Below are 14033 nucleotides of genomic sequence, written 5' to 3'. Positions count from 1 at the left end.
TCGGCCCCCCGGCTCGGCCCCAGCGCCGGAGCAGAGGGGCGTGGAGCGACAGCATCGGGTGTCGGCGCCGGCGGGGCCGGGGCGGGCACATCTTCCTGCCGCCCAATCCCCAGCCGTGGTCGCGGCCTCATGAATAAGCAACAAAGCGAAGTGCCCTCCCCCTGGCGTCCCAGACAGCGGAGGGAGCCGCCGCCGCTGCAGGGGCCGCCGCGGGGATGTGGGGAGCGGGCGCCGCCGCTCTTCTCCGCGCGCTGCTTGGCTGAAGGCGCACAGGTGAGAACCGGCCCGGTTGCTGTCGCTCGGGCGGCCGCGGCTGCAGACGGGGCGCCGGGGCAGAGACGGAGCTGGAGCCCCGGGCGGCGCGGGGTCGCCCCGGCAGCGGTGAAGTCCGGAGAGCGCGGCAGCCCGGCGCGCGCCAGGCGTGCGCTCTGCGCCCCCGCCTGAACGCGGTGCCCCGGCGAGGGGTGCGCGGGGGCGCTCCGGGCGCGCTGGTCACGGCGCGCAGGCCTTGGAAGACTCGCTGCGCTCCTCGCTCCAACCAGCCTCCGGGCTCCGCACCAGCGAGCGGGCCTTTGTGCTGGCGGAGCTTGCAGGGCTGGCTGCTTTTGTGTGGGTTTTTCTTTCTTCTCTCCCTCCCCTCCCAATCTCACAGCGGTGGTAGAGAAGTTCCCGAAGACTACGATTTGCTTCTTTCAAAGCATCGATCTCATTGTCACCGATGCCAGTCAGTGCCCAGCAGCCGAGGAGCGAATGGGGGCTGCGGTGGCCACCGAAATGCGTTCTACTTTACAGAAAACAAACAGTTGAGTGTTTAGCGCAGAGATGTCACAGAACCTCCTTGCTCAGACCCTGACCGGTGCCCTAGCACACGGCAGGAGGATGCTCCTTGGAAAGGTCACTTAATTGGGAAGAGGGCCTGCGGTTTAGATGCGGAGGAGGTCAAGGTCTGCCTGAGGCTCCAGAATAGTTGGGAGGTGCTGCCTGGAGGTGCCTAGATGTCGCATGTGCGTCCTGGTCACTGACAGAACCCGACCTGTGTAGATTCGGAGCACGTAGAGCCCTGGCTGGCGAGGAAGCAGCCGGGCGTGCAAAATATGGGACCCTAAAGAGTTTGGAGTTCTCAAAGATGAGAAATCTTTGCCTTCCCAAACTGATCCCGAGGATCCACCAGGATCTTGCATCTCCTTTCAGTTCAGAGCTGATGTGGAGGGGAGGAGAGAGGCTGCCTTCAATTGTCTGCCTTCTTTCTTTGGAAGTTTTAGTTAGAAACTTAAGGGAGAGGGGGAGTGGTTCACGAAACCACCCGTAGAGCTCTGAAAGATTCTATAGGGAGCAAAATGTATGGTCAGAATTTGCATGGCTCCCCTCCTTTTTGTGTGTTTCCTTGATCGCAAGTGATGTTGTTGGGCTCCAAGGAGTCTCGTTTCAGCCCAGCTCCTGCAGAGTCCCTGACCACTTCCGCTCACTCGCGGTAGAACTCCACTGTAGCATCTATTGAAAGAAACTCAGAATCAGGGTGAGATTTCACAGTATCAGAACATTGCTACCTTTACACACAGTAGAGATTTAAGGGGAGTGGACTTGCTCTTATGAATAAGGTAGAGTTGTATTTGTCATAATAATGAACCAAGCACTTATGCTGCAGACTTGATATTGATTGTGTTTATTCACAAAACTCCCAAGACTCACTGAGTCTGAGGTAGCGACAGCAACAGAGCCAATTAGGGAGATGTGGAATTGTCTTTGTCTTCAGGGGAGGCTTCTTACAGTTATATTCTGGTGTCTCCTGCTAGACTTTTCAGTATCATAGTTTGGTATTACAGAAATGGTTTGATGCTGAATATAAATATAGAATCAAAATGAGGAAGATGAACTTAGCTGTTATGGAAAATTTCCACTTTTCAACTAAAGGTGTACTTCACTCTTAATTCAGCAGATGTTTGCCTGAAAAGTTGTGTATGGGTTGTATTTTTGTTCATTGAATTTTGTTTATTCTCACATAGGGAAGCTGGCTGTTGAGAGGGAACCTGGGTTTAATCTCTGTGAAAAGAAGACTTATTCCCTAATTAAGACATGTGGTCAACCCTGTTTTTCCCTATTGTGTTTACTTGGTGTTTGTAAGAAAAGTATCTGAATCAAGTTTCAGCTTGAAATGTTAGATATTATGTTTATTCCTTGAAACGTCTGCCTGGGGATTATCTTCCTCTTAGATGCCAGCTAGTACTGTACTTAGAGATCTTGTCAAGCAAATGAGGTTTGGGAACCATGAAGAACAGAAGTGAAGTGTCAAATGGGTCATTGAAAAAGACTGCAGGATGGATGGACAAGAGCTTGTTGACCGAGGTTGATTGGGACAGGATTTTCTGAACATCAGATTACTCCCAGATCACTTTGTCTACATGAGAAGCTGAAAGGGAGATGGAAATAGCTAGGGGAAAAAAGAATGTTGTGGAGGCTTCAAATTGCTCTGTCAGCACTGAGGCCACCTTCCTCCTGGGGGGCCATGCTTTTCTTTGTGGTTACTCTATTCTCTCTCCTTCCGCTGTGGTCGAACATGCTGCTGAAAGGATCATCTGTCATTCCGGCTACTTAATTGATAGCGAAGGATGACTGGAGCCAGATGATCTTAAAGCCAATATATCAGGCCAGTGACAGTTGTCAGCAGCACAGTGGATCAGAAATGGGGTACCTGAATGATCGCTGTCACAGCTGGGTTAATAGGGTCAGAGTCTTGAGAAGCTCAGCTTTAGACAAATGAAATAGTATTGGCAATAAAAGCCTTAAGATTAGAAAGAGAAAAGGTAAGACAATGACAGATTAATCACTGAGGATCAGGAAAAGCACAAAATGGAAAGATTATTAAGATACAAACAAAGAAGGGAAAGAGTTTCTTTCCCCCTCATCAGTGGAAGAATCAGTAATTGGATTTTAAAGGTGAGATGGTAATTGGGAAGCAAGTCGACCTGAAGCTCTGAGACTTGCCACTTGTTACTGTTGATCTAATTTTTTAAATGAAATAAACCCTGAAAACCTAAAGTATAGCAGAAATGAGAATATAAAAGTTATTACCATTATTAAAATGACATTGAATAAGCAGCCCAAATTGGCTAGGTGATGAACAAAATATGCAGTTAGACATGGATAGACTATGAAGTGTCATTGAAAATCTTACAATATAAAATGATGACTCTGAATATTCTTTTTCACATTCTTAAGTGATTATTTATATTCACTTCATGTCAGCAAATATTCATCGAACACCTCCATGTGCCTACCATTATTAGCAATTATATGGCTAACAAAGGAAGCTTTTAGATCAGAGTTGGTGTGCAAAGAACATAGTCTTATTGAGGTGGCAAGACTTGCAGATATGACTATTTGTGCTAGAGCAGCAGGGAGAAGGGTGGGAAGAGAATGGGCCGGCGTTTTTGTGACAGCAGTTTGTAAACAGGAGGTGACCTGCGGGCCAGGGTTTGGATAGCTGGGGTGGGGCAGAAGGAGGGAGTGTTCTGTTCTGGTGAGTGCAATGTTACGAACAAAACTTAGGAACTGAAAATGAGTATGGCACATAAGAGGGCAATAGACTCACTGGCGATGGGGTTTGTCCTGGGCCCTAATGGTGTGGGGTGTATTATAGATATGGGTTTGGCAGTTGTATGTTTGGGGACTTTAAATCATGTGTTTTGGGAAGGCAGCGAGTTGTAGTGGCAAAGGCAGGGAACTTGAAGTCTGACAGGATTCACAAGTTCAAAAACAGACACACGTAAGCAAGTTAGTTATCCTCTATAAGCCTGTAGTTTTCTCATAAAAAAAATGGGGATAATGGTAGTACCTACCTTGTTAGGTTGTTGTAAGGATTAAATAAGATAATTTACATAAGGCCCTTACAATACTTGGCACGTAGCATCCCCAAATGGTAGACATTTTTGATTGATTATTGTCATTTTTATTCTTAAGAATAAGCCATCTGCATTGTACAAAATGGATTGGAGAGGAGAGAGTTTGAACTGGATCATCAATTAAGAGGCAATGAAAATAATAAGAGTCTAGTGAGGTGAGAAGAAGGGACAATTCCAAGAGATATTATGAGGGAACGATTCACAGAAGTTGTCAATGTGGGATGTAAGGGAGAGAAGAGTTCAAGCTGCCACCAGAGTTTAGATGAAGCAGCTGCTGGTTTGAGGTGGCATCCACGGCACACGTAACATCCAGTAGACAGTGAACATCTACGATTATGCAGCTCTCTTCCTGAAACCCCAACACCAGCTATTGACGGTATTGGTATTTATCCTGAGAAAAGGAAAATATCAGGCAGATTGTCCCCAATTTTTTGGCATCCTCTGCAGGCCTCCTGTGTCTTCGGTACTCTTAGGGCAATGCCCCATTCCTTATATATTATATGTGGAATGGAATTTACTTTGAAAAAAGTAGCTTTGTCACTGATGAGAATGTTTTAGCACACTGGTTTCCTTTTGGTAACACTGAACAATAGCAGTATACATTTTAGTTGGAAAAATATTGACCAAGTGTTTAAAAGCACCTGATTATTAAGTCTAATAAGACAGCAAAGGCTATATTTTTTATACTGTCTTTCATTTGTCTTTGAAACTCGAATATGCCTAGACTTGACAAAGAAACAGATTCTGGACTGTCTCTATTTAAGATTGTCAAAGATAAAGCTTGACAGAACCGCTTATCTGCCTGCTGGTGGCAGAAATGCTGTCAATTGTTCGGAGGACTGCCGAGCCATTAGGATACCTTGATAGCAGGTGACGGACAAAGTGCTACTGACTTGCTCCGGAAGGGATGCTTTTTCAGCTAGTAGAAGCTAATATCCACTATCAGCAGTTTGCCTAGAGTTTATTTATCTGAATTAATTCGCACTGACTGATACAGTGGAAAGAAAGCAGCACCCAAAGTCACGGTGTGAAGGGAAAGTTAGAGAAGTGTTCTTTTGTTGGTTAAATCTTCTTATGATTGAGTTAATTTAAGATAATTAAGACATATAATGCTAATAAGCAGTGAAATCTCCCTCCCTCCCCCTGCCCCAGCAAAGCAGGCTGTAGACATTCATCGGTGTGTTCAGCCAGCGTTCAGGGAGCATTTCATCTGTGCCAGGCACTTTGCCAGGGAGGGGATACAATGTCGAGCAAAAAAGAAAAGCCTATAGCTCTCAAAATATGATTACAGACGGTTATTTAGGCTTAGCAATATTGTCATTGAATTGACAAGGGTCAGTCTTTTCGTGTTTATTCTCTAACTTGCTGCAGCTCCAATGGGGACAGCAAAATTGTGGGAGTGGCCATTGGACCTGTACTGTGCTTTGAAAGATGGAGAAAGATCTGGAACTTGAAGGTCATCTACCGGTTTATCTGAGTAGCAGACGTTCCCTGCTGCCGTTCCTACAGGCTGTCTTTTCCACTTCTTTTAAAGTTCAGGCGTTGCTTTGAATAGTGGGGAGAAGGAGCATATGGCTGCAATACACAGACGTGGATTAGGCTTGCAGTTCACCCCCACTTTTTCGGTTGTAATTGGATTTAGAAAGCAGGTGGCTGACGGTTACAGAAGGAAAGTCTTTTAGAGCAATGGCAAGATTTCCTTCACAAAAAAAATTCTAAAGCTCAAGATCTAGATGAAAATAAAACCTTGAAAGAAAATTCTGTTTTGAAAAGGCAATTGAGGTTGTATTAAATCTTTATCATTTACCCTCCCCCCACAATCTGATTTGTTCATAAAATTCTCTTCTCAGTACACATGACTCAAGAACATACAAATAAAATGTGAAGCGTTCGTTCAATCACTTGGGTGCCTTGCCTACTTGATGGCAAAATTGTGGGAATATGAAAACATTTGTATTTTTTTATGTCCTATAATAGATAAAATATGAAAATGGAATCATGGAGGTAGAAGGAATTTCAAAGATTATTTTGTTTAATTCCTCATTTTGTCAAAGGAGAAACTGAGACCATTTGGCCAGTATCCCATGGCAAGTTTTAACAACAATAAAGCTAGGATTCAGGACTCATTTGTCTGATGCCAGTCCATGTCCTTCTAAACTCTACTGCCACTCACGATGGCCTGTTTTTTTCAGATTTTTATCCAGAAATATGGGATCAAGCTTTTAGAATCACATCTTCCATCTTCTGGGATGTTTAGTAGGATTTCACTGAATGGAAAAAATATTTGTTCAGGAAAGGGCAGCTCTCTGAACAGATCAACAATGAACCAGAGAGTTCTATAGCTTTTATATATCTTCAACTGTATAGAGTTTCCTAGTTCAACTTGTCTGCACAGAAATCCAAAGGTGTAGCTTCATATGTTTTTCTTTTAAGGAAGGAAAATAGAGGCAGCAGGTCAAATACTGTTACCAAATCTGTTATCTGGCTATGAGCTGGGATGTTTTATGACTCATCTAAAGTATAGTGATAACTAATGTACAGAATGTTGACATGCCTTGGCATATGCTATTCCCTCTTTTTCAGATATCTTTCCCGTATTCTATCCTTTTAAAACAATACTAGCTACCTGTATATAATTTAATATTAAATTGTTTCAAACCCTCATCCTACATATGGGGAAATTGAGCATCCTCTCACTATCTCTGAGGATTCTTGGGGGTAAGGAGCTTATATTTCTCCTAGTTGCCTCTGGCTTCAATTTTCTTCTCCTGCTAAATTTATGATCCCTGGTATGCTGTTCCCTTTCTGCACATAGCACCTCATGATATCATCCCATTTCGGTGTTCTCCCAAAGTACTGTGGATTCAAGATTTCTGTGTAACAAATTACACTCAACTTGGTGGCAATAAATGTTTATTATTTCATGCCATTTCTGTGCGTTTAGAATTTGAGAGTAGCTTAGCTGGGTGGTTCTGGCTCAAGGTCTCTCAAAAAGTTGCAGTCAAGATGTCAGCTGGGGCTGCATCATCTGAAGGCTTGACTGGGGCTGGAGGATCTGCTTCCAGGTTGATACATTCACGTGGTACTGGTGGTTGGCAAGAGGCCTCAGTGCCAAATTGATGTGTTCCTCTTTCCTCATGTAGAAAAATTCAGGCTTCTTTTTCCCTTCAGCCATTTAGGACCAAGGACTTCACCTTTCTCTGTCTCAAAAAGACCTATAAGACTAAATGAGATAACTTGTGGAAGCTTTGAACTCCTTAAGTGGAGAAGCCCCTAAGAAAATGTAAATTTTTATATTTTATGTGTGCACATCACATGCTTAATCTGGATAGTTTAGTGATTAGACATGAAAGAAAGGAAAAGTATAACTTTTATAAAGATAAGTTTTTATTTTAGAATTTTAGTTCCTATGTTTAATTTTCCAGAAAATGTGCAACATCTGAGAAATTTCTGATGATGGGAAAAGAGAAGGCCCTACTCAACAAAATAGATAAAAAGAACTAAAACTCTTAAATTTGGGGGAAAATTAGCAGTTTTGATATAGTTTTAGGTGTAATGAGAGTATGAGTAGTTTTTTAAAAAATACAATGAATCTTAATCTTACCATAATGTGTATTCAGTAAAAATTGATAATTTAAAAGTATGTTTTGGTTCTCTCCAAAAGTTTTTTTCTAAAAATACACTTATGTACATTGTTGAGCTCTTTTACATTTTCTAATTCTTAAATTTTGAAACATGAAGGTTTTGCCTATAATTTTTATAGTTGTTGTAGAGAAAATAAATAATTTAAGCATTTTAAAGACAAATTTTAATTGAAAATCAATTACATACTTTTAAAAACTCTTGAATATAACTGGTATCCAGTGTTTTATGATGATATTTAACAAGTTTTTTTTTTTTAAGATTTTATTTATTTATTTATTTTCCCCCCAAAGCCCCAGTAGATAGTTGTATGTCATAGCTGCACATCCTTCTAGTTGCTGTATGTAGGACTTGGCCTCAGCGTGGCTGGAGAAACGGGGCGTCGGTGCGCGCCCGGGATCCGAACCCGGGCCGCCAGCAGCGGAGCGCGCGCACCTAACCGCTTAGCCGCGGGGCCGGCCCTGATAAGTTTTTAAAACACACCTAAAATGTTCTTTGAATGTAATGTAAGTAAATGTAAGATTTACTTTCTGTATCCTGGACATGTTGCCATTTCTGTGGTCATTTGACTGCATTGTTACTAGGGGAATTTAAGGAGAATATTGGAAATGTGATTTCAAAGGTAGTTTATTTCAAGTAGGTATTTAAGAAACAATGGGGGCTGGCCCCGTGGCTTAGCGGTTAAGTGCGCGAGCTCCACTACTGGCAGCCCGGGTTCGGATCCCGGGTGCGCACCGACGCACCGCTTGTCCGGCCATGCTGAGGCGGCGTCCCACATACAGCAACTAGAAGGATGTGCAACTATGACGTACAACTATCTAGTGGGGCTTTGGGGGAAAAAAAGGAGGAGGATTGGCAATAGATGTTAGCTCAGAGCCGGTCTTCCTCAGCAAAAAGAGGAGGATTAGCATGGATGTTAGCTCAGGGCTGATCTTCCTCACAAAAAAAAAAAAAAAGAAACAATGAATTTAGTACTTGAACCATGTGTACCTTTTTCTAGATAGCTTCAAGTTAAATCAGCTGCAAAATTCAGCAGGGAAAAGTGAACTGGGTTACCCATGTCTCAAAGGTACAAAGAAATAGAACAGCCCTCTCTTACGTACCATCTCTGAGCATGAAGTCAAGGAGATCATTTTACTTGTGGTTTAATTTAAAGGGACTTATTTACAAAATATATTCATATGACAGTTTGATATGCTTTATTTTTCTGCAGGACTCAATTACTGGAATTGTCAGCTCTGCCACTTTATGTGCACATTCCTCTTCCACTATGAGCAGGCCAATCATATCGCACATTTGTCTGGCTTTCTGTAGCCTTCTACTTCTTAACTTTGCCACACAATGTTTAGCCTTCCCCAAAATGGAAAGAAGGGAGATAGCACATGTTCGTGCAGAAGAAGGGCAGTCTGAGAGGATGAACACAGATGACCTAGAAAATAACTCCATTACTTCAAAGAGCACTCCCCAGCTGTTGGTCTCCGAAGAGCCAATGATAGTGTTGGCGGGACCATCAGCAATGCCGTTAAATAAAGTATTCCCTATTAACAAAGACACCCATCCTGGGGGAGCTGGGTTCATGCGGCCTCATAGCCCTGGTGTTTACACTGCTGCTGAGCCGTTGGTCCCAGCAGGGGAAGAAGTGTTTGTTTCCAGCCAGCCAGAGAGAACGTCTCCTGAAAGCCGACTTTCCAAGGCCGTGTTAACCAACCCTATCACTTCGACTGCTTCTTTGAATACTGATGAGCAGGAGGAGCCCTTCAGTAGTAGCAACATTCAGCCCACTGCAGAAGGGACCACAGAAGTAACACAAGGTTTCCTGAAGTATGTGGATAATCAGTTGTTTGCAACTGAAAATCAGGAAGGGGTTAGTCATTCACCTTCATCCTATGTGAATACTAAAGAAATGCTAAGCAGTCCGAGGACTGAGACATTTGAAGCAGATACAGAACGTAGGACAACTTTTCCTGGTGCTGAGCCCACAGCAGGCCCTGAGCCTGGGAACCTCGTGCCTGGTAGGGAGAAGCCTTCGCAGATGCCAGCTGATAATACCCAGGCTCCTGCCACCAAGCACTGGCTCACTACCTCCGGGTACACCCAGAGTGTTGAGCCAGAAGCTGACAGCCTGCTGGAAACCCCAGAAGTCACTGTGAGTGTCAACACAGCAGTTCCAGCTGCCTCTGTTGTAAGTGATGAGTGGGATGACACCAAATTAGAGAGTGTAAGCCAGATAAAGACCCCAAAGCTTGGAGACAGTATGGAGACTCAGCTGAGAATAGAAACGTCTCAGACATCCCGAGTAACTGATAACAGTATGCAAGGTATGGAAAGGGACAAACCTTTGACAGAGTCTGCAGAGGTGGCCTTGGGACTGCCTGAAGGGGAAACACACACGGGGACAGCGCTGCTAATAGCACTTGGGGATGAGAGATCATCTTCCTTCACTGATCAAAGTTCCTTCACTCCCACAAGTCTGATGGAAGATATGGAAGTCTCTGTTGTGAACCAGTTTCAAAATACTGCAGACTCCGTGGAATCCAACCAGGAAAACAATGCCATGTTTTTCTTAGAGACCACTGTTTCCATCTCAGAATATGAATCTGAGGCCTATCGACCACTGGGAAATACATTTAAAGGTAAAAGAAAGAAAGAAAGAAAAAGATAAGCTTTGTTTAATTTGGAATGTTTCAATTTGGTTTTATTATTTTTTTAATTGAGATATAATTGATATATAACATTACGAGTTTTAGGTGTTGATTTGTTTTTTTAAAGTGACAGTTTAGAAGTGGGTTATCTAAGTTTTAATGAAAAGCAAAAGTAAACAAAATATATATTTTATATAAAAATTATACCCAAGTATAACCCCTGCATATAGACTAGTGGTATTCAACTGGGAACAGTTTGTCCCCTTCTCCCCCCATCATTTGGCAATGTTTGGAGACATTTTTGGTTGTCACAATGGAGGGATGCTACTGGCATCTAGTGAGTAGAAGCCAAGGGTGCTGCTAAACATCCTACAGTGCATGGGGCAGACCCCCAACAACAAAGCTCTGAGCCAAAATGTTAATAGTGCTGAGAAACTCTGATATAGATGAATATTTTTCAAACATTTTGTTATGAAAATGTATAAATATCCAGGAAGATGTGAAAGAATTAGCCATATGTTAAATGGTATAATAAACAATGTAGGATATTTATTTACACGTTGTTGTAAAAAATATTCACATCCCTAATATTTCTTACCAAAAAGCTTTAGGTAAATATTTGTCTCATAGTATTAACCATATAAGTTCTTTGACTTTGTTTTCCCAAAAAGAAACTCATCTAGAAGTGAGGAAAAGAAAACAACCCAATACAGATAAATCGTCTGCTGGCTTGATTCTGCACTTTGTATTTCCTCTTGGCCTTTACATCTGTGAATGTTATGAGCTGACAAGCCTTACATTTGTTGCTGATGGATGATGGGTTTTTTTTTTATGTGTAGTTGGTCAGATAACAGCACGGGGAAGGAAAGACTTAGCATAACTTGCATATGCTCGTTCCAAATTGTTTTGGAATATGTATGCTTGTTACTTTAGCTAAGTAGCCTAATTAATGGAAAATATCAAATCCGTAATATATTTTTTAAAGTGTTATTGAGATTGAATTAAAATGATGAAAGAATGAATTTTATATATCAATTCATTTTTTAAAGACTGAAAGACCTAGTATACTGTAAGTTTTCATAGAAGCTTTCAGAAAATGTTTTGTAAGTTGGTTTTTAAATTTCATTAAGAGAGTTGCGTCCACATGATTGTGAAGACATTAGATACAACTGAACAAGAAGTTTACTTCAGTTCTCCATAACACTTTAAGCTATTCCTGGAGCATTAATTCCTGTAGTTCTAGATTATTCATTGCACAGCTGAATCCATAATTCTTATGTGGTAGATTAAGATAGCCTAAAAAGTAAAAGGAATTTGGTAATTGTCTGATTATTGTTTTCAGTATTGAATATGCTCCTTACTTAGTCATAATTGCCTCACTTAACTATAGTCTTTTAACAGGCAACTTCTTTTTATTCCCAGCATAACATACTATCTGGCACACAGTGGGTGCTCAGTAAGTACCAGTTCAGTGGATGAGTGAATGAGGAGAGAGAACCGTTCAGACTGGAATTGTCCAATCTGACTCCTGCATTGTCCAAATTCATCAAAAAACTTCTAAATGTTCTTCATAGAGAGAGGAACAGTCAAATAATTGCTTTTGGTTTAAATGTTTTTGTCCCATAGAGTTAAAAAGAATGTGAAAATTGAGATTATTGACAACATTAGTTAGTGAATAGCCAAACAGTTTTCCTATCCATTTTCTGGTGATTATTTTTTCAGAAGTAAGCAACTCAAATGCCATTCATTTCAGAGCCCAGGGACTACTTGGCTATTATCTTCTTCAGGACCTGCAGTGATTTCTTGGTGTTTTGGACATTACGACCAGATGAGTGTCCTGGGATTATGGTCAGTCCTCTGGTTCAATTTGTGCTTCAGCTGATTCAGTTGAAGATCAGGTTTTAAAAGTAACCTATACTAATTATCATTTTTTTTTCTCTGCAGGAAGTAGGAAGAATGAGAGATGTGGAGAGATTTTGAATGTTATTTTAAAATTCCCATTACTACTTCTTGTTCTCACTACTCTTTCTCTAACAGTGGTCACTTGTTCAGAGTACAATGCCATTTTGATATTTCTTGCCGTTTAATGAAACTATGACCATAGACTGTACATTTATTTTTACATATTCTCAAAAGTGTTCATTATGCTTTCAAAAATGAGGACAACATGGAGAATGCATACTGCTTAAAATGATAAAACTATGTATTATTATCTTTTTATGGCAAACAGAGCGTTGTCCTAGGTGCTGCAGATACAAAAAGGACAATGAATCCTGGCTCTCAAGAGATTTACAATCTTATTGGAGAAAGAAAAAAGAAAGAAAAAACTTAATAGTATAAAGAGCAAGTATGAAGCCCATATGCGAACTGTACCCTAACTCACATTGTCCTGTAACCGGTGTATCAGTTCATCAGACATAAAAGTTTCTTTAATTCAGAAGAAAAAATAGTCCAAACTGAATGGGGACCAAGAAAAGGAACTGCTTACACTGAAACATGTACAAACACTATTTTAAAGCAAATAAATAGTTTCCAAGGAAAAATATTTTTAAGTAATAGAGAGTACCATGATGTTATTAATAAAAACTTTGAGAAAATCCTTTCAGCTATTCCTAGAATGTTATTTTTCATTATATAACTTACTGGACTTGCTAATATGCTATGTATCTAGAATTAGTATTTTAAAGAAGAGAGACAATAGAGCCTTCTAGAAATTGTTTTAACATTGGCTCAGTATTTGAAATTTCTAGCAAGCCCCTCCCTAAGAAGGGGGCAAATATTGATCCTCGTATATAGTCTTTAATAATGTATTTGAGAGGATTGTAATGTTGTAAAGAAAGTGGACCTGTGGTAGGTATGTCATACCCCACAGGTCTATTTCATTTTCTTTCATGATCTAAAAGCAAATATAAATCTTCTATAGAGGCCACTCCAAGTTTTTCCTTGGGCAGTGACAGGATTTCCTTCTTTTCATGGCTGAATAATATTCCATTGTGTAGGGCCGGCCCCGTGGCTTAGCGGTTAAGTGCGCGCTCTGCTGCTGGCGGCCCGGGTTTGGATCCTGGGCGAGCACTGACGCACTGCTTCTCCGGCCATGCTGAGGCCGCATCCCACATACAGCAACTAGAAGAAAGTGCAGCTATGGCAGACAAATATCTACTGGGGCTTTCGGGGGGAAAAAAAATTCCATTGTGTAAATATATATTGCATCTTCTTTATCCACTCATTGTTGACAGGCATAGTTAGCACAGTGGTTAAGAGCACTATGTAACCTTAGGCAGGTTGCTTAGCTTCTCTAAGCCAAAGTTGTTCTGTAAAATGGGGTAATAATAGCTGATATTTATTAAATACTTAAAAAGTACTGGGCATGTACTGAGTGTTTTACACGTGTCATCTGATTCAATTGTAACAACTCTATGAGATAGGTACTGTTATTATTTCCATTTTACAGCTGAAGAAACGCAACGCCCAGAGATGTTGAGTAATTTGTTCAAGGTCACACAGCTAGTAAGTGGCTGAGTCAGAATTCAGACCCAGGCAAACTGGCTCTAGAGCTTGCATTCTTGACCACTATGATATACAGCTTCCATAGAATGACATTAGTACCTACCCTACCTCCCCTTAGTACAAAGGGGTGGATAAAATAAGATCATGCCCACTATGCACTTACCAGTGTGTATGTATGGCATATACTAGAAACTCAGTAAATATTAGTTATTGTAATTATTAGTCCTTAAAAATGCTAACTTCCCATTCTGCTTCAGAAATGCAAATGTGAAAATTCATGTGTACAAATGCTTCTGAGAATATTTGAGCCTAACTTGGTTCTGTATAATTTGTTTCTTTTTTT

General features: G+C 41.3%; 1 protein-coding gene across 1 annotated transcript in view; it reads left to right on the top strand.

The window, feature by feature from the left end:
- Positions 1 to 226: 226 nt before the first annotated feature.
- The window catches only part of ARMH4 (armadillo like helical domain containing 4), a 132230-nt gene continuing 118423 nt past the window's right edge, over positions 227 to 14033 (top strand). The window contains exons 1-2 of the mRNA XM_058567009.1: positions 227 to 273; positions 8755 to 10174. Coding sequence (XP_058422992.1) covers positions 8812 to 10174 — 1363 coding nt within the window. The 5' untranslated portion in view covers positions 227 to 273; positions 8755 to 8811. The remainder of the gene's footprint in view (positions 274 to 8754; positions 10175 to 14033) is intronic.

Source organism: Diceros bicornis, chromosome 24 (assembly GCF_020826845.1).
Source record: "Diceros bicornis minor isolate mBicDic1 chromosome 24, mDicBic1.mat.cur, whole genome shotgun sequence".
In the NCBI taxonomy this organism is placed as follows: domain Eukaryota; kingdom Metazoa; phylum Chordata; class Mammalia; order Perissodactyla; family Rhinocerotidae; genus Diceros; species Diceros bicornis.
This window is presented reverse-complemented; position numbering and strand designations above follow the sequence as displayed.